This window comes from Magnolia sinica, chromosome 3 (genome assembly GCF_029962835.1).
Source record: "Magnolia sinica isolate HGM2019 chromosome 3, MsV1, whole genome shotgun sequence".
Lineage (NCBI taxonomy): Eukaryota > Viridiplantae > Streptophyta > Magnoliopsida > Magnoliales > Magnoliaceae > Magnolia > Magnolia sinica.
In genome coordinates, this window is record NC_080575.1 from 63,108,359 (window position 1) to 63,131,692 (window position 23,334).

The 23,334-nt window shown below is 42.3% G+C and overlaps 1 protein-coding gene across 1 annotated transcript in view; it reads left to right on the top strand.

The window, feature by feature from the left end:
* Window positions 1-23,334, top strand: part of LOC131239972 (beta-glucosidase 12-like) — a 52,700-nt gene that overhangs the window by 25,652 nt on the left and 3,714 nt on the right. The window contains exons 10-13 of the mRNA XM_058237945.1: window positions 19,055-19,275; window positions 20,458-20,489; window positions 20,582-20,687; window positions 22,460-22,556. Of these exons, the coding sequence (XP_058093928.1) occupies window positions 19,055-19,275; window positions 20,458-20,489; window positions 20,582-20,687; window positions 22,460-22,556 (456 nt within the window). The remainder of the gene's footprint in view (window positions 1-19,054; window positions 19,276-20,457; window positions 20,490-20,581; window positions 20,688-22,459; window positions 22,557-23,334) is intronic.

The following is a 23,334-nucleotide window of genomic DNA, read 5'->3' on the forward strand; positions in this document are numbered from 1 at the left end:
ACTTTGAATCGCCTAAACAGGCTAGCCCACTCCCTGTTGATTAATACCATATCTAGTCTGGACCAGGATCTGTTATTGCCTCCCTGATTATTGCTCCAGGTGAACCTGTTCCCCAAAAAACCCGCGTCTTGGATTCCCACATCATCTATCACAACCGCAAATTCCTCCGAGCTTGGGACCATAGTTCTACGCCTGCTAATCCTATCAGCCACCTCAAGCACAGCATTAAAGTCACCCCCAACAGCCCACAAGCCTTGCCACGATCTAGACAAGTTAGCCAATTCACCCCACAGGTACCTCCTAGTTATCCTGCTACAGCTAGCATATACAATAGACAACATGATTAGAGGGGTGCTGACCTGCAATACAATTTTTAGGGAAATCATTTGGTTAGAAGTTGATAACTGAGTTACCTCGATCTGATTCTTGAAGAAGACCCAAATTTTTCCCCCCTCTGGACCATTAGAGAAAGACATGTGAAATCCCAGCTTCAGTCTAATACCCACTCTGCGGTCTTCTCTAACCATCAGTTCAAGAATTGCCACAGTTCATGGGTTGAATTTCTTGATCAATCTACCTGCTATCCTCATTGTTGGAACATTTCCCAGCCCTCAAGTATTCCAGATTAGGGCCTTATCCATCTATTACACAGCCTGAGTTCATAACCCTTTTCTTTAATCTCCTTAGCCTACTATACCATTCACAATCCAATGGCTTCACAATGGGTTTCCTTCTTATATACTTTTTGTTGGATGCTTGGCCTTGGAGCACAGTGTCCATTCTTACTTGACTCAAGCTGATTTCTTCATCCAACTCCTCTACAATTTGGGGCGAGAGGTTCCTATCAGTGATCTCTAGTTCTGCTGCTTGTTAGGTTGTGGTTGGGAAGACCTCCATCTCTAATCTCCCCTCCCGATTTGATTCTCTGGGACTTTTCAGAAATTCTTGCATCTTAGCTGAAGTATTCTGCTGCCTGTCTTCCTAATTGCTACAATTTGAGACCTGAGCAAAATACGGAGAGAGATCCACTTCCAAGTCCAGATTTCTACTGGCTTCTCTCCCATCTCTCATTGGCGTCTTGGACAAGGGCCTCTTCCTCCTAAGTTCTGCTAAGGGCATAGCTGATTTACTGAGCAAAACATCCTCGTTGCATTCCCGACACGGGGATGAGCCCGCAGATTTTGAAATACCTGGCAGTTTCCTGGACCAGGTCTCACAATATTGATCTGGCAAAACAAGGTCAAGTACAGGGTCGCCGGCTTTGTTCGGGTCCCTGATTTCATCGATCCCTCCTTCACTAAACTGATGGTCCTGGATAGGTGGGCAATACACCACCAAGCTAAGACCATCACCTTCCCTGGGGGCCAGCGACTCACCTCTGAACGTACCCTCTGCTAGTTCGCGATCAGCCCTGCTGGTATGGATAGGGGAACCAATTTTCCCCCATGGTGAGAGCCTAACTTGATGGGGGGCCTTCTACAACACTGTTCCCTCCCATTTTCCTGCAATTCTGATGAATCACTCAGCGATGGGATGAGGAATGGATGAGGTTGGGAGCAATCCGGCCTTGCCTCTCATCCAAACTTTCGTCAGGTAGCTTTGTGTGGGTTTTTGCATTGCCCTTACTACAAACAGGTAGCGGGTTAGCAATGCTCCTCTCTTCCACCAACTGATAAACATCTAGAAGGCATGTTGTTGTTGTCTTAGCCCTCTGCCCAAACCTCTTGGTCACCCACTCTCTAGTAGATTCAGTGGCCTGAACTTGCCTGTTCGAACCTCCCACGCCCATCTGAGGGTCATCTTCCACCTCAGCTCGAATCGGGAATGAGACTTCTCCTACCTTTAGCCTCAAAATCTGTCTGAGGTTGATTCCATGGTGAAATTTTACCTTAATTCTAGCAAACATTTGAAACAGCCCTAGACTAGTGACTGAATCCATCTGGATCACCTTGCCGAAGAAGCTTCCCAGGTCAATGATGACCAACTCTAGCCAGGTGTGCAGTGGAATTTCATACAGACGAATCCAGTTGCCGTCACTAACCTCCGTTTCTTGAGGAGTCCATGTAAATAGATCCTCCAGGCCCATCTTCAGGTGCAGCTAGCCATCCACTTTAAATTCTTCCAACTCAACTTCTAATTTAACAACTATGAGAAACCATGTAGCCGAAATGCTCACTACGTACATTTATTGCCGACGCCATCCCTAATCGCATCCGTTAGATGAAGAATGGAGATCGAATCATCCGCCACTACACCGATTAAACCACATTTCAACTATTGTAACTTGGCAGAGACCACCCCCCAATCTGCCACTGTGGTAACATTTTCCTCCTTGAGGTAATCTATAATGACACGAAAAATTTCGTGCCAAGACCCGAGTACTACCTTTATTTTTTTTCCTTAGAAGTTATGTGTAGGTTAAATAGTGTTAAACTTGATTGCTTGTGAAATTAGCACAATCACTTTAAATTTGATCTGTAGGACTCAGAACCTGTAGAATCATTAGCGCTATGTTACTCTGAAATCAAGGATTCAACGCTAAATCCAGTTGCTCTCGGGAGTACTTGGAAACTTTGTATCGGACCTGGACCACGCGTCGAAAGTCCGATATCGATGATCTTAGACAATTATAATCTCCTTGCTGGGCTTGACCATCACCTCAAAAATCAAGTCCAGATGATGTCCTGAGTCGATTTGCTTAAGTTCAGAGTAAAGAGTGTGAGAAAGCTGATAAATTGAATATATATTTATGAAATCTGAGTCGTGTCGCTTGTGCGCCGATTCTAAGCTTTTTGACCATTGGATTCTGACCTAAATTTACCCTCGGATCAGGGAAGATGGCCCTGGCATGTCATAGTGCCGATGGACCTGATCGAGTTTCGATGACCGTTGAATTGAAAGTGGTCCGTCACGGCTGATCTGTAAATCCGATCGGTATGAAAACTCAGACTAACCTAAATCCATGGTCAATGAGCTTAAGTCTGACCGCACGTGGAAAAAGGACCACCAGAAGTACTCCGTTGGACCAATATAGACCTGATTTAGTTATAACCTAAGTATACCTTAGCCCTGGGGCTATTTTCATCCATTTTAGGCCTATATAAAGACCTTAAAACCCTCACTCAATTTTCTAACCCTAGCTAAGAGAGAGAGAGAGGAAAAGAGAGAGAAAGTGAGAGAGAAGTTGGTGAATCAACTAGAGATTCTTCCTTGTTATTCTGCATCCCTAACCATCACTTTTGAATCGTTATTCCGGCGATTCTAAGTTCATTCTTGGGTAAGTCAGTCAAACCCTAATCTGTTTTAAAGCTCAGAATAGTCTAAGTGTTGATGTAGCTCATTTCTATTCATGCCTTAGGTTTTCTAGTCGCCGTTGACGAAGACTTATCGTCTGAATCAGATCTGTGCGTATTTTCTGGTTTAAGGTACGGACTATATTCGTATAGGTTATGGTTTTCAAGGCTTTCAATGTTGGTGAATGGTTTATTATTGTTATGGGTGTAATTTCACATGTTAAATGCGATGTTTATTTTGCATTCCTGATATCTATAAGATATATTGAGATTTGTGTATTCCATGTATATGTAGAAAGTATCGTATATGTATGAAATACGAACATGTGTTTGTCATGATAAATTGTCGTGTAATTGTGCTAGTTGTATGTGTGTCAACTCCTTGGCGAAAGGAATTGTCCAAAGATGTGTTATCACCAACATACGTCATGTATGTTGGACTATGTAGTCTAAGTGTTTGTAGAAATGTCTGAATGGTTAAGTGTGTCGTATATTAACCTATTTATGGGCATTGGGAAGAGATTCTCAACTACCCTATTGATGTGTATGATTTCTTACATGTAATTTACATCCTTTGTTGTTTAACTTCAAGTACTACTTATATGTAAATCCATGTTAAGTTGATATTCATCAAATGCTTCCATATTGTATGATTAGAATTGTTGTTCCATTACTGTTCTAAATTGTTAATATGAATATCTGTTATAATTGAATGTGTTTGGGACTATGAAATAGTTCAGGAAATCGGTAACAAACCTTGAGTTTGTGGCCAAGGTTGTTTTCGCCACGTAGGACGTGTTTGACGAACCCGAGTCGTATTAGGGTTGTCGACAGTGATTTCGCCACATGGGGTGTTTGCGCACTCTATGTCGTACAACTCAATATGCGCTCATGCTAGTCGAGTTCGTCAAGTAACCCAATTGTCCCGGTGGATGTACACCATGTATGGACGTAATTGCTTGAATCTAGGGTACCAAACTTACCAATGCAATTCCTTTAACCATTGTACCTTGATCCGCTAAGACTCAGGAGCCGAGCATGGTGGTAGGGGACACCGTAGTCGAGCTGTGGCCTACGCTGGGGTGACGAGCCTCCCCGTAATGACCAGTGAGCACACCAGACTCGTGAGCCAATTATGGTGGTATGGGACACTATATTCATGTTGTCGGCCTATATTGATTGGTGACGAGCCCTTTGTAGTGACCTCGAGCATACCTTGATACTGCGTTGAGGCGACGAGCCTTAGGGTAGTAACCAAAGTATGATAGGCATGCATTGATTGGTGACGAGCTCTTTGCAGTGACCTAGAACCATATGATCGTATGAGATTGTCTAGGACTGACGACCCTAGAATGTATCACCGTTTGGGACTTAATATGAGGAAGGTACCTTAACTTCCCAATCTTGCTGTATGAAAAGGACTAATAACAACTTGGTAATCATGTTCATGCATCGCATTGCATGTGCGTTGGCGTCATTGGCACTGCGGGAGGTTGTCATGCGTACCGTAAGATGAAAACGCTGAGGGAGTGCAGGTGAGAGCATGCATCATTTCTACATACATCCTTGCATTAACAAGAGTAATTAAGACATGTTTGATTGTATTACCTTATTGTTACTGCTTGATTAATTTGATAACATATTAACTTTTACTGTATAGTTCCACTAAGATGATCACTCACTCCCACATTCTGGGACGGTGTTTCAACACCAACCAGACTCTGTCTTAGATGCAGATAATGATGCGACCCCTGAGGCAGAGCAGGAGTATGAGGATGATGAGGACATATTTTCTTTTATGCAGTTCTTAGGCGTGTTCATGTGAGCCGTGTCCTGATCTACGGAGATTCTGGATTTTCTTTATAATAGATGATTTCATTTTGCTACTTATATTTTGAAACCAACACTTGTAATTATGACCTGGCAGAGCATACATATCACACGGACTTGCACATGTACACATATATTTCTTTAAGTCTTCCGCTTGCGTCTTTCACTTATCCCTGAATTATGTTTGCAGTCTGGCTTAATCTATTCCATGTTTTATGCACTCATATAGACAACATACATCCATCATTAAATATGTTGCATAAGTGATGTTGTGAAACTCGGGAGCTGAGTTATGCTCGACCCCCGAATTTCAAGGCGTTACAAGTTGGTATCAGAGCATGAATTGGATTAAACCGGACCTGGGTTATGGTCACACAACGCACGCTGTCGCCACCTTAGTGTAGGAGGGTGCGAGCTTATTTTAGAATTTGTGTATGTTTTCCCATTGCTCCTATCGGCGAAAGTTTACTGAAAACGGTCGCCGAGATCGAGTCTGTGCACACTCCTGATCACACACAGCGACCCAAACTCTCTTCTAGACCGTCCATTGACGAGTTTAGACGGTATATCATCCCATCTCAGCCATTAAAATGTCTGTAAACCCGAATCTGTATCGGATTCTATTCTTAGTGGCCCGATAAGCATCAAATCGGACTAAAGGCCCAATCGGGGCAATTCCAGTGGGACCCAGGGGGGACCCACATCATTTTGGAGGTTAGGGGCCAGGAGGACCTCGCCCAAACGGCGAGTCATCACCGGACTGTCCAGAGACCGGCGATGACCTCGCTGGTTCTGCGAGCCCTCGCCGCCCAGCGGGCCAAACCGGGTGGGCCTGCTCGGGCCGACGCATGTGGGGTCTTGTATGGCCCACTTATCCAGGGTTACATGATTTTAACTCTTTCTAAACCCTACTTCCTTCACAAACCCACCCTCCAAGCTTCCTTTTTCTTGAAATTTCTCTCAAAACCCCACAAAAAGCCATCCCCAAACCCTTTCTTCTTCCATTTTCGTGCATACCCATCCTACCCATCTCAAAACCCATCTCCATTGCTGTTTTCCCTCTCTTTTCTTTCCATTTGAGCACTCAAATCCTTCCTTTGGGTCTCAAATTCGTGGAAGCCTCACCATTCTTCCCATTTCCCTCTTATCTCTCATTTCCATTAGAGCTTGTTACGGCCATATTTTTCATCTCCTCCATTCTCTCTTTCATGGGGAAGAAGAGAGCGCCCGTTGATGAAGTCAGGCCTAGCCGCCCAACCCATGCACGGAGGCCGAGAGGTGCCGCCGCGAGCACGACCGCCACTCGAGAGTTTCAGACGAAGCGGGACCTCGATCCTCAAGCTCCCGTTAGAAGAACCTTGTTGGTGGAGTTATCTCATGGAGTTTATGAAGGCGTAGGGTCCTTTTTGAAGCTCATGTAGATCCGCGGCTATTTGGCGAATTTCTCTTATTGGAGCGCCTGGAAGGGGCCGGGTGTGTCCCATGTTCGAGGGCGAATACCGCGCCAATGTGGGTACTGTCCAAGCTTTCTATGCCCACATTCGGGAACCTTCACTGGAGCCTTTGCAGTTCAAGATCCCTTGCGGAAGAGATCGGGAGGCCACGATCAACGTCGCTTTGATATCCCGACTCCTGAATGTGCCGCTTGGCGAGGTTCATGCTAGTGAGAAGAGAAGAATCTGAGTAGTGCACGTGAGAGGGATCGCCATACGTAGTTCGTGTGTGGTCATCTGGTCGAATGACAGCCAAATAGAAGCCTTTTAGCTACCAACATGACGGACGACTTCCGCTTGCTTCACCACATGTGCACATTCAATGTTTATCCAAGGTGGAGCAACCGCAGCGAGTGTACGCGCCTAATGGTAGATTTCCTGTATCAGGTGGGGCAAGGAGAGAAGGGATGTGTGCCAACGTACATCTTGCGTCAGATTGTCCTTATCGCTCGTTCGAATAGGAGGACCGAATCGCTCCCATTTGGCTGACTCATTTGTAAGCTTGCACATGAGTTTGGCTACAGGCTTGGGGAAAAAAAGCCGGTGCCTGTTCGTTACATTAATGAGACGACCCTTAATCAGATGGACATTGGGCCTCGTCGACGACAAGCCTCACTTGAAGAAAGTGAGGATGAGACTGAGAGCGATGAGGAAGAGAGTAATGGTGAAGGTGGAGCTGAGATAGAAGAAGAAGAAGAAGAGCAGGATGAGGAAGAAGTGGAGGCCCAGGACACGAGTGAGAGTTCTCCTCCTGTGGCACCAGAGCAGGGCGCAGATCAAGCTACCAGGGATGCCCATGTAGCTCAGCTTGAGAAGGGTCAGGCTGTCCTACGTCAGGATATTATGAATCTTCGAGGCCTCTTGAAGCATAAGTTCAAGAAGATGTCTCGTACTTTGAAGTCTATCCTATGTTGTCTGTAGGATAAGGGTGCCCCTCCTCCATCTCCAGTTTCTGACAAGTAGCTGTAGATGTAGTCGTCCCTTGCTCTGTTTTGTTGTTTGTTATTGTGTGTAGACGTTTGAGGCGTAGTAGCTTAGAAGTTATTTTGTGGTTTGAAGCTTAAGTTGTATGAGCTCACATGCTTTCTCTGTCGCGATCCATGTAATGCTGCACTTTTTGTATTGCGACAATTTTGTTAAATGAAATGCATGTTGTTTTTCTTGTGTTGTGATGTAAATGTTGTATGGGTGGATTATGTGGATGTTGAATCTCACAGGTTGCATCCTCTGTTGAATGTAGGATATGCCCCCTAAGGGTTCGAAGACTTCGGCCCGTCTCTCTTTGGGCGAGTCGCTTGCCAGGGTTTCTCCCCTAGGCGATAGTCAGACGGATCCACAGTCGGGCCCGTATCATTTTAGTGCTAGGTCGGACTCTCAGCCAGCTACTGGCCCCGCTGCTGGGCCGCCTCCTGTGATACCACCCATGGCTACACCAGTCACGCCTTCGGTTCCTGAGCCGAACCGTGCATCTGCGTCGACGCCTTATACATCTTCATCCGCTCCACCTCCTGATAGGTTTGAGCAGATGATGTTGTTGATGCAGCAGCAGCAGATCTAGCAGCAGCAGTTTTTATCTTCCATGGCTGGCATCTTTGCTCAATCGATGTGGGCGACTCCACCTGCTTCACCTATGCACCTATCTGGGAAAACTAGTGCGAGCGGCACATTTGAGCGATTCCAGCGCTTATGACCTCCCACATTTGTGGGTTCTCATAGACCCAAGGAGGCCGAGTACTGGACTAACCGCATCTCTAAGATGCTGATGCCACTTCATAATTCTGAGGCTGAGCAGGTCGAGCTTGCCTCCTTCATGTTTGAGAAGGAGGTCAGTTTATGGTGGGATAGTGTTCTCCGCACAGTTGCGGAGGGTTTTGAGTGGACGTGGCAGGCGTTTGAGGCATGCTTCCACGAGAAGTATTTTCCGGTTACGTACCGACACGAGAAGGAAAGGGAGTTCCTTCGCCTCTGTCAGGGAGGGATGTCGATGATGGAGTATGAGAAGCGGTTTACTGAGCTGGGTCGATATGCTCCATTGCTTCTGGGTGATCAACCGATGCGGATGCGGCATTTTTTTAAGGGGTTGAGGCCTGAGATCCGATCGAAGATGTGTTGTGCTAGCATATCTTCTTATGTTGAGTTGGTGAGCATGTCCCTGCGAGCTGAGCAGGATGGGGACAGGTCGTCCTATATGCGAGCACCTATGGTTCCCAAACCGCGACCTGACTTTTCGAGTACACCATTTCTCGGCAAGAGGCCACGAGCAGATTCTCCTCCGAGACGTGCAGCGCCGCCCGCTCAGCCGATGCGTTCTAACTTGCGTTGTTCGTACTGTGGGAAGATTGGACATTCAGATCGTAATTGTTTTATGCGAATGCGGGACAGTGGATTTACTCCACCGCAGAGGATCAGCCGTCCGCTGCCTCAGGTTATATCTCCTCCACCCCTTCGTTCAGCGTCAGCTCACCCATCCTTTAGACCTTCTGTACCTCGCTTCAGGCCACCTCATCGGCCCATGGTTCCACCGCTGAATCACCTGCAGCAGGCTCGAGTTCACGCGCTTACAGCTAAAGCGCCTGGGCTGACTTGGCTCTGAGATCCTTTGAGGTGACAGCTCACATCCAAGGTATTCCCGTTTCCTTGTTAGTGGATACAGGGTCCACTACCTCTATTATACCGTATGCGGTAGTTAAACGCCTGAGTTTGAGCATTGTTACAATGAAGGGAGTGACACTCACTACCGCTACAGGGACCTCCTCTGATATTACCAAGATTTGTATGGGTTGTTTGATTGATCTAGGGAGCAGATTAATTCTAGTTGACCTGTTTGTCGCACCTCTATCCCATTACGACGTCATTTTGGGTATGAATTGGCTCACGAAGATACGAGTAGAGATTGATTGTGAAGTTAGGCTGGTGACAATCCATGGACTTGAGGGTGAGACATTTGCTTTCCCTGTTCAGGTCAGTTACCCTTTCTATTTTGGTTATTATACTTCTCTATTGGAGAGTATTGCTAGTTCGACGCTTGAAAGCACACCTGTAGTTCAGGATTTTGAAGATGTGTTCGAGTCGATTCCTGGATTACCCCCTCAACGCGAGATTGATTTTACTATCGATCTCATGCCTGGCGCGACACTCATTTCTTTGCCCACCTATCATATGCCTCCGAGTGAAATGGAGGAATTGAGGAAGCAGATAGATGGCTTGTTGAAGTTGGGTTTTATTCGACCTAGTGTGTCTTCTTGGGGAGCACCTTTTCTGTTTGTTAAGAAGAATGATGGTTCCTTGCGATTATGTATAGATTATCGTAGGTTAAATCAGGTGACTGTGAAGAACAAGTATCCCTTACCCAGGATTGATGATCTATTTGATCAGTTGAAGGGGGCACGGTACTTTTCGAAGTTAATCTGCAGTCAGGGTATCATCAGTTGCGCGTCAAGAATGAGGACGTGCAGAAGACCGCATTCAGGACTATTTTCGGCCATTATGAGTTCCTTGTGATGTCGTTCGGTCTTACGAACGCACCGGCCGTGTTTATGGATCTGATGAATAGGGTGTTTCGACCATTTTTATTCCGATTCGTCATTGTCTTTATCGATGACATTTTGATATACTCTGCGAGTAGGGAAGAGCACGAGGAGCACTTAAGAACGATCTTGGATACTCTCAGAAAGAATCAGCTTTTTGCGTAGTTCAAGAAATGTGATTTCTGGAAAAAGGAAGTCAAGTTCCTAGGACATGTGGTGTCCAAGGAAGGGATAACAGTCGATCTCGCTAAGGTAGCTACAGTTCAGGACTGGAAGCAGCCTGGTTCGGTTACTGAGGTGAGAAGTTTTCTGGGTCTAGCAGACTATTATCGACGCTTCATATGAGACTTCTCGAAGATGGCCAGACCGTTGTCTCAGTTGACACGGAAAGACTTGAAGTTTGCTTGGAATGAAAAGGCGAAAATAGCTTTTCAGGAGCTGAAGGACAAGTTGATGTCTGCCCCTGTGCTAGTATTGCCAGAGCAAGGGGTTAAGTATACGATATATACTGACGCCTCTCGTATTGGTCTAGGTTGTGTCCTTATGCATAAGAACAGGGTGATTGCATATGTTTCGAGACAGTTGAGGAAACACGAAGAGAATTACCCTAGACACGACCTGGAGTTGGTAGCTGTCATTTTCACATTAAAGCTCTAGAAACATTACCTCTATGGAGAGGAGTTCAAGCTCTTTTGCGACCACAAGAGCCTTAAATATATTTTCACGTAGCGTGACTTGAATATGAGGCAACGACGATGGATGGAAACAATAAAAGACTTTAAGTTCGATGTTTCATACCATCCGGGCAAGGCAAACCTTGTGGCAGACACGTTGAGTCACAAGAAGGCTATAGAGTTTGCGGCTCCGCTAATGATAGCTGAATGGGACATGATAGAGTTTGTGCGAGACTTTGAGCAGAAACTTATGGTAGAAGAGCCGTATGAGGTTATCACACACATTCGAGTATAGCCCCTCATTGACGAGAAGATCATTGCAGCTCAGGCAGATGATGAGCTATTGGTGAAGATGAGAAAGTAGGTTAGTACAGATGAGGACTCCGAGTGGAGTGTTGGTTCAGATGGGGGCCTACGATATCATGGCCGGCTATGTGTCCCAGACATTCCTGACTTGAGACGGGAGGTTCTCGAGTCTGCCCATAATTCTAAGCTTGCAATGCATCCAGGTAGTACGAAGATATATCAAGATATGAGGAGATCCTATTGGTGGGACAACATGAAGGTTCACATTGTTGAGTTCGTATCCCGTTGTCTCACGTGCCAGCAGGTCAAGGCAGAGCATCACCGACCTCCTAGACTGCTTCAGCCCATGTCCATAGCAGAATGGAAGTGGGACTTCATCTCTGTGGATTTTATTTCAGGGTTGCCGAGAATGAGGAAGGGACATGACTCTATTTGGGTGGTCGTCGACCGATTGACAAAGTCGGCTCATTTCTTACCGATCAGAGTTACAAACTCTGCAGACGAGTTGGCTAGGTTATACATCAAGGAGATTGTACGTCTGCACGGAGTTCCCTTGGAGATTGTGTCTGACAGAGACACGCGATTCATATCTATCTTCTGGACTCATATCCAGGAAGCGATGGGTGTGAAATTGAAGTTTAGCACCGCGTTTCATCCATAGACAGATGGGCAGATGGAACGTGTGAATCAGATTCTGGAAGACATGTTGCGAGCTTGTGTTTTGGATTTCAAGGACAGTTGGGATGATTGTCTCCTTTATGCAAAGTTGGCATATAACAACAGCTTCCAGGCGAGTATCGGCATGGCTCCCTACAAGGCATTGTATGGTCGCCCGTATAGAGCACCACATTGCTGGGCAGAAGTTGGCGAGCATAGTTTGATTGGTCCAGAGTTGGTACAGGCGACTTCAAAGAAAGTTGACATTATTCGACGTCGACTTCTGACGGCCCAGAGCAGGCAGAAGAGTTACGCTGATACGAGGCGGCGACCACTTGAGTTTGAGGTTGGAGACCATGTATTTCTTAAGGTTTCCCCTATGAAGGGAGTCCTGCGGTTCGGTAAGAAGGGAAAGCTCACGCCGAGATTTATTGGTCCATTTCAAATACTGGATCGAGTGGGAGCGATAGCATACCGCCTTACTTTGCCCACACCACTTGCGAGCGTGCAAAACGTATTTCATGTTTCTATGCTGAAGAAGTACGTTCCTGATCCTTCGCATATTATCAGTTGGGAGCAAGTGCAGTAGAGCAAGGATGCCACATATGTACTACGACCGACATGTATCCTAGACAAGAAGGAGCAGGTATTGTGTAGCAAGGTCATCCCTCTTGTGAAAGTATTGTGGACGCATCATAGTGAAGAAGAGGCTACTTGGGAGACTGAAGCTGATGTCAGAAAGAGCTATCCTCAGATCCTTGAGGAGTATGAGAAGGTACGAATTTTGAGGACGAAGTTTTTCTTTAAGGGGGGTAGATTGTAATGACCCGAAAAATTTCGTGCCAAGACTCGAGTACTACCTCCATTTTTTTCCTTAGAAGTTATGTGTGGGTTAAATAGCGTTAAACTCGATTGCTTGTGAAATTAGCACTAATCACTTTAAATTTGATCTACAGGACTCAAAACCTGTAGAATCGTTAGCGCTATGTTACTCTGAAATATAGGATTTAACGCTGAATCCAGTTGCTCTCGGGAGTACTTGGAAACTTTGTATCAGACCTGGACCGTGCGTCGAAAGTCTGATATCGATGATCTTAGACAATTATAATCTCCTTGCTGGGCTTGACCATCACCTCAAAAATCAAGTCCAGATGATGTCCTGAGTCGATTTGCTTGAGTCCGGAGTAAAGAGTGTGAGAAAGCAGATAAATTAAATATATAGTTATGAAATCTGAGTCGTGTCACCTGCGCGCCGATTCTAAGCTTTCTGACCATTGGATTCTGACCCAAATTTACCCTCGGATCAGGGAAGATGGCCCCGGCATGTCATAGTGCCAGTGGACCTGATCGAGTTTCGGTGACCGTTGAATTGAGAGTGGTCCGCCACGGCTGATCTGTAAATCCAATCATTATGAAAACTCAGACTGACCTAGATCCATGGTCAGTGCGCTTAAGTGCGACCGCACGTGGAAAAAAGACCACCAGAAGTGCTCCGTTGGACCAATATAGACCTGATTTGGTTATAACCTAAGTATACCTTAGCCCTGGGGCTATTTTCATCCATTTTAGGCCTATATAAAGACCTTAAAACCCTCACTCTCAATTCCATACGAATTTTCTAACCCTAACTAAGAGAGAGAGAGAGAGGAAAAGAGAGAGAAAGTGAGAGAGAAGTTGGTGAATCAACTAGAGATTCTTCCTTGTTATTCTGCATCCCTAACCATCACTTTTGAATCGTTATTCCGGTGATTCTAAGTTTATTCTTGGGTAAGTCAGTCAAACCCTAATTCTGTTTTAGAGCTTAGAATAGTCTAAGTGTTGATGTAGCTCATTTCTATTCATGCCTTAGGTTTTCTAGTCGTCGTTGATGAAGACTTATCATCTGAATCAGATCTGTGCACATTTTCTAGTTTAAGGTGCAGACTATATTCGTATAGGTTATGGTTTTCAAGGCTTTCAATGTCGGTTAATGGTTTATTATTGTTGTGAGTGTAATTTCACATGTTAAATGCGATGTTTATTTTGCATTCCTGATATCTATGAGATATATTAAGATTTGTGTATTCCATGTATATGTAGAAAGTATCGTATACGTATGAAATACGAACATGTGTTTGCCATGATAAATTGTTGTGTAATTGTGCTAGTTGTATGTGTGTCAACTCCTTGGCAAAAGAAATTGTCCAAAGGTGTGCTATCACCAACATACGTCATGTATGTTGGACTATGTAGTCTAAGTGTTTGTAGAAATGTCTAAATGGTTAAGTGTGTATTATATTAACCTATTTATGGGCGTTGAGAAGAGATTCTCAACTGCCCTATTGATATGTATGATTTCCTATATGTAATTTACATCTTTTGTTGTTTAACTTCAAGTACTACTTATGTATAAATCCATGTTAAGTTGATATTCATCAAATGCTTCCATATTGTATGATTAGAATTGTTGTTCTATTACTGTTCTAAATTGTTAATATGAATATCTGTTATAATTGAATGTGTTTGGGACTATGAAATAGTCTAGAAAATCGGTAACAAACCTTAAGTTAGTGGCCGAGGTTGTTTTCGCCACGTAGGACGTGTTTGACGAACTCGAGTCGTATTAGGGTTGTCGACAGTGGTTTGGCCACACGGGGTGTTTGCGCACTCTATGTCATACAACTCAACGTGTGCTCGTGCTAGTCGAGTTTGTCAAGTAACCCGATTGTCCCGGTGGATGTACACCATGTATAGTCGCAATTGCTTGAATCTAGGGTACCAAACTTACCAATGCAATCCCGTTAACCATTGTACCTTGATCCGCTAAGACTCATGAGCCGGGCATGGTGGTATGGGACACCGTGGTCGAGCTGTCGGCCTACGCTGGCGTGACAAGCCTCCCTGTAGTGACCAGTGAGCACACCAAACTCGTGAGCCGATTATGGTGGTATGGGACACTATATTCGTGTTGTCGGCCTACATTAATTGGTGACGAGCCCTTTGTAGTGACCTCGAACATACCTTGATACTGCGTTGAGGTGACGAGCCTTGGGGTAGTAACTAAAGTATGATAGGCATACATTGATTGGTGACGAGCCCTTTGCAACAACCTAGAACCATATGATCGTATGAGATTGTCTAAGACTGACGACCCTAGAATGGATTACCGTTTGGGACTTAATATGAGGAAGGTACCTAAGCTTCCCAATCCTGCTGTATGAAAAGGACTAATAACAACTTGGTAATCATGTTCATGAACCGCATTGCATGTGCATTGGCGTCGTTGGCACTGCGGGAGGTTGTCATGTGTACCGTAAGATGAAGACGCTGAGGGAGTGTAGGCGAGAGCATGCATCATTTCTACATATATCCTTGCATTAACATGAGTAATTAGGATATGTTTGATTGTATTGCCTTATCATTACTGCTTGATTGATTTGATAACATATTAACTTTTACTGTATAGTTCCACTGAGTTGATCACTCACTCCCACATTCTAGGATGGTGTTTCAACACCAACCAGACTCTGTCTTAGATGCAGATGATGACGCGACCCCTGAGGCAGAGCAGGAGTATGAGGATGATGAGGACGCATTTTCTTTTATGCAGTTCTCAGGCGGGTTCATGTGAGCCGTGTCCTGATCTACGGGGATTCTGGGTTTTCTTTATAATAGATGATTTCATTTTGCTACTTATATTTTGAAACCAACACTTGTAATTATGACCTGGCAGAGCATACATATTACAGGGACTTGCACATGTACACATATATTTCTTTAAGTCTTCCGCTTGCGTCTTTCACTTATCCCTGAATTATGTTTGCAGTTTGGCTTAATCTATTCCATGTTTTATGCACTCATACAGACAACATACATCCATCATTAAATATGTTGCATAAGTGATGTTGTGAAACTCGGGAGCTGAGTTATGCTCGACCCCCGAATTTCAGGGCGTTACATAATCAGTCCCCACCCTTGCATTCACATGGGGGACCTAGCTCTTTCCCCCATTCAGCAACACACTTGCATAGGAGTTCGGATTTCTTGAACCCATTTCCTTATGAACATTCACAGACTGTTGATGGCCCTTCTGACCGAAAGCCCTAGGTCTTGCCTCTTTGACTGTAGCAATCCTCCCATCAATCTGTTGACCATCCAGCACACCCATTGCTTCTCTACCCTCAGCTTCGTACAAGAATCGAATAAATGCATATCCCCTCGGGCGAGCCGAATCAAGGAATGTTGGAACGTAAACATCCACCACCTTCCCATACCTTTGAAAAATAACCAGTAGGTCATCAACCATGCAGTCGAAAGGAAAATTGCCTGCAAACACACTGAAACCCTTTTCTTTTTCGCTGAATTTCCTCTGCCTATCATACCTTGCCCTACCCGGAGATCTCCCTCTACTAGTATTCCTTACATGACCAGGGATTCGGGCTTCCTCGGATGCATCCCGCCTTCTGCTCCTGGACGGCGCCCCTCTTCTCGCCCTCATCTCCGCCTAATGTCTTCGCAAAACCATCTTTCCAATGATCAAAGAAGATGACTCTCGAACCATACACAGATTCATTCTATCCTAAATGTTATTTGCCAAGATTCTTAAATCTATTCAATTTGAAGATTTTGAGTGAAGTCATGCATAAGCATCTCCCATAGCGTTTAATGCTTTATAATGATCCTTCAAATTTTAGAACAATTTTGCAAGCGGACTCATCTAAGAAGGGTTCTATCATTTTGTTTTTTTCTTTAAAAGAAAAAAAAGTTGATTGATAATTTATAAACTCTTATGAAATTAATTAAGAATTCAACTATTGTCATTCATCATTTACTCAAGTAACTGGATTACAAGAAATCTTGTCATGTTGTTCTTATCTTCAGTTTTGAACTTGTGCTCTAGACCTGCCAACACATCCTTTGTCATCTCTATTAGTGTAAACATGTCCCAGGCTCTATCTTACTTTCACTCTTTGGAGTAGAGTTAATTTATAAGTAGTAATGGTCTTAGAATGATGGACCTATTATGGTCTCCTCACCCTTATAGACTCTAGTATATGCCTTATGCCATCAAAAGTTTACAACGTTGCCTATGTATGACCTTATATTGGTTAAAATCCCTCCACTACCAGTGGTATCCAGCCTTAGTCATAAATCCCATGCATGGCTAATAGATGGACCTCAAGTTCTTAACCATTTGATATCTGTTAAGTTCAATAAAACTATTTTTAACATTTTAATCAAAAGATAAATTATTATAATTTTTGAAGAAATTAATATATGAAACCTTGTAAGTGTTAGAGCTTGTTAAAAATGACTTGATGGACAATTCAATCACCAAGTTCTAAGCCACCAATGTATTTTCGGGAGAACAAGTGAATCCCATGTTATAACATGTTGGTCTCAACTGCATCATAATGCATGCACCTAATTACACTTGTATGTTAGTCACAAATGTAACCTCCTAGGGTGAGCCAAATCACATTAATAGGACCTCAAAATCTCCATTCATCAAGTCTAAGGACTAGTCAAAGTTAGAACATGAACAAGTCAATTCAATGCAAGCATCCCAAATTAGAGACTTTACGTGATCCTCCAATGAACCCATCAATATAATGAACACTTACAGTTCCATATGGGTAGTGCAAAGGTACAGGAAACCTAATTGTAAAAAGCGCCCATTCCAACTCATTATTGATTCCTTACCCATAAGGTAACCATTGAAATATGATTATAGGTTGTCCAATCCCACTAAGGTGGACATGGACTTTTAGGGTACCAAGATCCATGATAACACAAACCGCCCTTGGCTAGCTAGTTGCCATTAAGTCTAATATATCTCATCATTCTTGGGACTAGCCAGTGTCTGGTCTCATCTTACTTGGTACAAGTAGGGGAATTGGTCTCCATAACCTAGATAATTATATATAGTTGAAGCCTCTTACACATTAATTACAGCATCCATAGGAATACCAAACAATGGTGGTCTCATCTTGAACCATCACCATAGTCATTATTGGATCTTTATGGCAAACAACACCGTCACGGTGTCTTAAAGCCACACATGACTACTATAACCAAGTCACTTGCCTATGAAGTACTCTTTTTCATAAAATGAATGGAGTAAGTTTATCACATACATCTATGAGAACGGGCCTTTTAACCAACGCACCAAACAACATACCTATTTATCCAGAACAGGACATTAGATCGGTGTAATCCTTTTCCATTGACTAAAAATAGTTGTTGATGACTACTATATATGATAGTTTTTAGTTGTCAAAGACTTTTGGACTATGGTCTGTCAATATGATGACCCACAAAATCAAAAGTATTGATCATCTTTGATGTTTTCATCTTTCATGATAGAGGCACCAGTGGCAGGCGACAGCCATTCTCTAGTCACGATAGGGAATCTTATGAGCAAAATAATACTATAGTTAGAAGAAAAAATAGATCGATGTGCTTTTCTGATCTCTTGTCAAACTTCGGCACAGTGATGTTGACTTGAAGTTATTCCTAATATGGATTCTTAGCTAATTATAAATTAAGTGAAGTTCTATCACAATTTATCAAAGTAATTAAATTAAAGAAAGAAAATAAGATCAAAATGTTCAATCTCTTCTTGAAGGTTTAAGATGCTATCCATGATACAACTACGCTCTTCAAAAGTTAAGATAATTGTGAGGATTAACTTAATCTAAAGATACATAATAGTCTTAGTTGAAATCTATTAGTTCCACTAATAAGTTGAACTGTAGATTTTATCACATTACCGTTGCATATGGATGTTCTTCTTCTTGATTGCCCCTGGTTGCTTTGGGGCGAGGGAGTTTCTTATTTTAGCAACAACAATCCTATATATTTAGTTTTTAAAGGATTATTAAAGAGAAATACTTATGTTAGAGGTGGAATATGAGTTTTATGCATTGTCTAGTAGCCAATTGACCCTACTTACTAATTTTGTTTTAATACCAAACTTTCCCTGTAAACAATTAATGGTGGGTTGGACACGAATTGCTGTAAATATTTGGAACAGTGGCTTACACATGCAGTGCACATGCTGGTTACTAGTATTATTAGATTTAATTATTATATATCAAGTTGAGTAAAGTAAAGACTCATTTGAATCTACAAATCAAGACGACCTAGTTAGACGTGGAGTTTTTTTTTTTTTTGAACCATGTTTCTAGAAATTGATATCTAAGACATCCCTGATTGATTTACATGAACCTAGTTTCTATTAAAAAGATGAAAATATTATTTGCCAACAAGTCTAACACATGGATTTTGTTCAGGTTCTTGGAGCCAATAGTGTTTGGAGACTACCCGTTCAGCATGAGGGCTATAGTGAAGGAGAGGCTTCCTACTTTCACAGAGAAAGAGACTAAAATGATAAAGAGCTCCTTTGATTTTATTGGTCTCAATTACTACTATCGATACTATGCTAAGAGCCTTCCAATAAAGTATGATGATGAACCCACGAGCTATTCTCGAGACAACTATGTTGAGCAATCTGGTAAGTTTTTTTTTTTTCCTTCTTTTTTGGTAAAGTTGGGGGCACACCATCAGTGTTTGATTAATGAAAAGATCAATCTTAGAAACCCATAAGGAGGGAGCATATGGGCCAAAAGGCCATTACAGCTCTATTCAAGATTTATACAAACATCTCTCAATAATTAATATCTATTTCCATTTGATAAATGGCTAACTCAAAAGTCAAAAGTGATAAATAAAAAAAAAATTTACTCCACAAACCAGCCAAGGAATCACAAATACTATACAAAAATCCCTCAAACTAAGACAGTGTGACAAACAAAGACTCCCCACAAAAACCAATTTTCCCAAAGAAAAAAAAGAACATAAAAGGGAACGGGCATGGACCTCACTATACTTGGAAATATATAAGGCCGATGTTATCTATAAAAACCTTACCCCTAATTCCCCTCAACAGGTCGCCTCTTCCCCAAAACATGTCATTAAATCTTGAATGGCTATCCCTTTTAGCAAGAGCCTCCATGATCTTGTCTCTTTCCTGGAACAAATTCTCTACAAAGAGTGTACACTAATCACTTTTCAAAATTAAATCTTCAATTTTAGGCTTTTCATCACATCCTTCCGACAGCGGACACCTAGACTGCCTTCTTCTCTTGTCATGCCGGTGTTTGATCATTAATTTGTTGGCCAGGCATGCTGTTCATTAATGAAAGAACTGAATGATAGTCTGGAGATTTTACTTACAACCATCATACATCCACTTCTTGGGTGAATTGAATGGAGATGTTGCTTGATTGTTAAATCACATAAATTTGGATTCTCTTCTCCTCCTGGGGCTGTTTGGGTTGTGGCATTTGGGGCAGGGATCTTTTATTTTGAATGTCCTTCATTTTAATTTTTTTTTATCAAGGATTAGACAAATCCTTGGATAACTTAAAAAATCCTCCAAATGAGTGACTCTTAAAAGAGAAAATGTTATTTATTTGTAATAAAAGTTTTTCAAATCCATCGATTTATAATTTGATTCCTAAACAACAGACTTTGGAAATTTTCAAATCCAAATCCTATAGAAATTCATGTATTTGACAAATTTATGAATTTACCAAATTCAGTCTTGTTTCCTTGATCTCAAACAATGTCTTGAAGATCTTGACTATATCCTATTTCTAATTTTTGGGCAATCATTTTCTTTCTTTATTTTCAGATAAGAAAGACTGCACACCTATTGGAATTGTGGTATGGCAATTTCTATTAATGCATGTATGTATTTAAGCAATGTTTCTAACATGTTGCTTCTAACATGGGCCTTACAAATGTTCTTGGCACAGCAAGAAGGGGCCGTACCACCATCTGTGTATCCGAGAGGAATAAAAGATCTAGTGTTATATGTTAAGAGTCGATTTGGAAATCCGACCATTTACATCACTGAGAATGGTATGTATATGACTTTTAATAGTTTATGCAGTAGGTTGCAGCCATGCAGACCTTTACAAGTGGCAACTAATCAATCTGTTTCATGTGTTGGACATATTATCACAAATGACCTACCAGGAAAAGGAGGCCGCTCCACTAATGACTAATCAGGCGGGCAACACGTTTTTGCTTCTTCTTTTTTCTTCTAAAACGATATTATCCAAGTGCAGATGGTCTGCCTAATTTTTTTAGTTGATCATGTGCGTAATGGGTCCACCCTTATGCATTAATTGAAGTCCCACATAGCTGATAACATGTGATAGATTGGCACACGGGCCACATGTAAAGACAATCTTAATGTCTCAGATGAGATAAATTGGCACGTGTTTGAGTTCCAGCTCTTGTCTCACACTACTATAATGTAATTGTGAGCCACAATAAATCTGGGTCAATCCTAAATATTAGAAATTTGGATCTAATACTGACATCAATCCGTGTACTTTACGGAAGTACGTTCAACGAAAATCCAACAATCATAATAAACAGAATAACCAAACAATGAAGCCAGCAATCACATAACACAAGATATTTTGCATGAAAAATCCTTGTCGGAAAAAACCACAATAAAAAGTGGTAGAGATCCAATATAATCAAAACCTTAAAATATACACCACCCACCTTTTATTACAAAAGCACTTGATCTCCCATTACAATGCGCAAGCTTAAAAAAACCCTAGTTCCTTGAGAATATCCATTCTCAAGTGCTTACAAGTATTTACAACCCTTTCACCTCGCAAACCCTTCCACTTGGAGAGAAGACACTCTTATTCACGAAACCCTAATTGCGATCGAACTTAAATACTTCGATTTGTGCTAATCCGCATAATCTGTTCGATCAGATCGAATGAGACATTCAATTAGATGAACCAAACCAACTCACACTTTTTGGTCGAATGAAAAAAATATATATACAAATCTCCATAATGTGCAAACTGAGAATACACCTTTATTTTCATTTGGATAGAAAAAAGACACCAATCAAACCAAGACAGGGCTAGAATCTAAGGCATCCTACACAACAATATGTGTAAAGATGTGTGAGCTAGTAAGGGAGAGAGTGTGTGTGTCATCTTATCTAGGCAATTGACTCTTGACAAGGCCAATGAAAAAGTAATAAGTGTGCATGTCAAATGCAAGGCCATAATCAAGACAAAGACTATTACATTAAATTATAGTTTTACCCTTTCTATCATGGGCTAGTGGCACTTTCTCATTAGGTGACCACAGGGGTCACATGCCATAACATTTGGTTACCAGGGCAAGTGGCATCCATCCATAGAAGGGGCATAGCACGTGCAATACACATAAAGAAAGAAGAAGAAAGCAACCAGGAGAGAAGATTGAAACCTTGTTTGGGTAGAGAAAATCAAGGCGTAGACTTTCTTGGGGTAGAATATAAGCAGTACGTTGGCTTTTGTGCTAAAATCAAAGCAAAACAATAGACACCAACCATATTTTCAAGTTCCTAAAATCCCTTAATTTTAAATAAAATACCTTTCATGTTCTTAAAATATTCAAAGTTCTCCATTGAGTTTTAAAATGTCCAAGACTGACTTGTATTATACATGTAGAGATTCATGGATTGTGCATCTTTCATCAAGAGAAATCTGAGTGCATAATCATCGAATATGGATAACCATCTAAGATAATTTTTTTAATATATACAAACCTACTTACTATTTGCATATGAGAGAGAGAGAGAGATATATGACTTTTGAGCTTTTGATGGACAGGATTGGGGATAAATGTAGAAGAGGGTCGCACGATGGAAGATTCAGCAAGGATCAATTTCCATGCTGCTCATCTCTTGGAACTTCAAGATGCACTCAGGTAATAACCAATACCATTTTTATGGGACTAGTTGAGCACATGTTCGTCTGATTTTACACCATTTATTTGTTGGGCCACCCTACCATGAATGGGTGGTGCATTAAAAAAATTCCACCATTAGACCATCACAGGCATCCATTTTTTAAACCCACAAATGGATGGTTTAAAACAAAACATAGTCAATGGTCCATGTGGAACCCAGTCAATCCCATTCTAACCATAGTGAATTGTAAGATGTTCCTGGTTAGAAGTAGGGCTATCGATTAGGGGTTCAGGCCAATCCAAAAGCGATTAAGCAAACTCCAATTAATTAGGTTGGGTTTGGTTGGATAGTGCCAACCTGTTTTGAATTTAGGTTGGTTTTGGGTTGAACAAATCCTGTTCAGGTTACGTTAGGTTAGGAATAATCACCTGCATTTGTCTCAGATTGAGGTTGGGTTTGGCCAGATTAAGCTGGGTTGTGTCAGGTATAGGGAAATTTGGGTTGGGTACCACGTGTTGGAATTTGGTTTGCGTAGGCTTACAGGTCTTGATGTTGGGCCAGTCCGTGGGTTTCAAATTAGGTTTAGGTTGACCCTTAACCCAATCCAACCAGCCTGAGTTGCATCATTATTGGCAATGACTATGCCCGTCCATGAGTCTCAGGTGTACTCTTCTTTGCGCTAATGTTGGGCTACCATATAAAGACCCAGGGCTAGTCATAAACCAAAAATTTAATCCTATTTATCAATCAGGTGTGTGTGTGTGTGTGTGTACACACACACACACACATGGTACT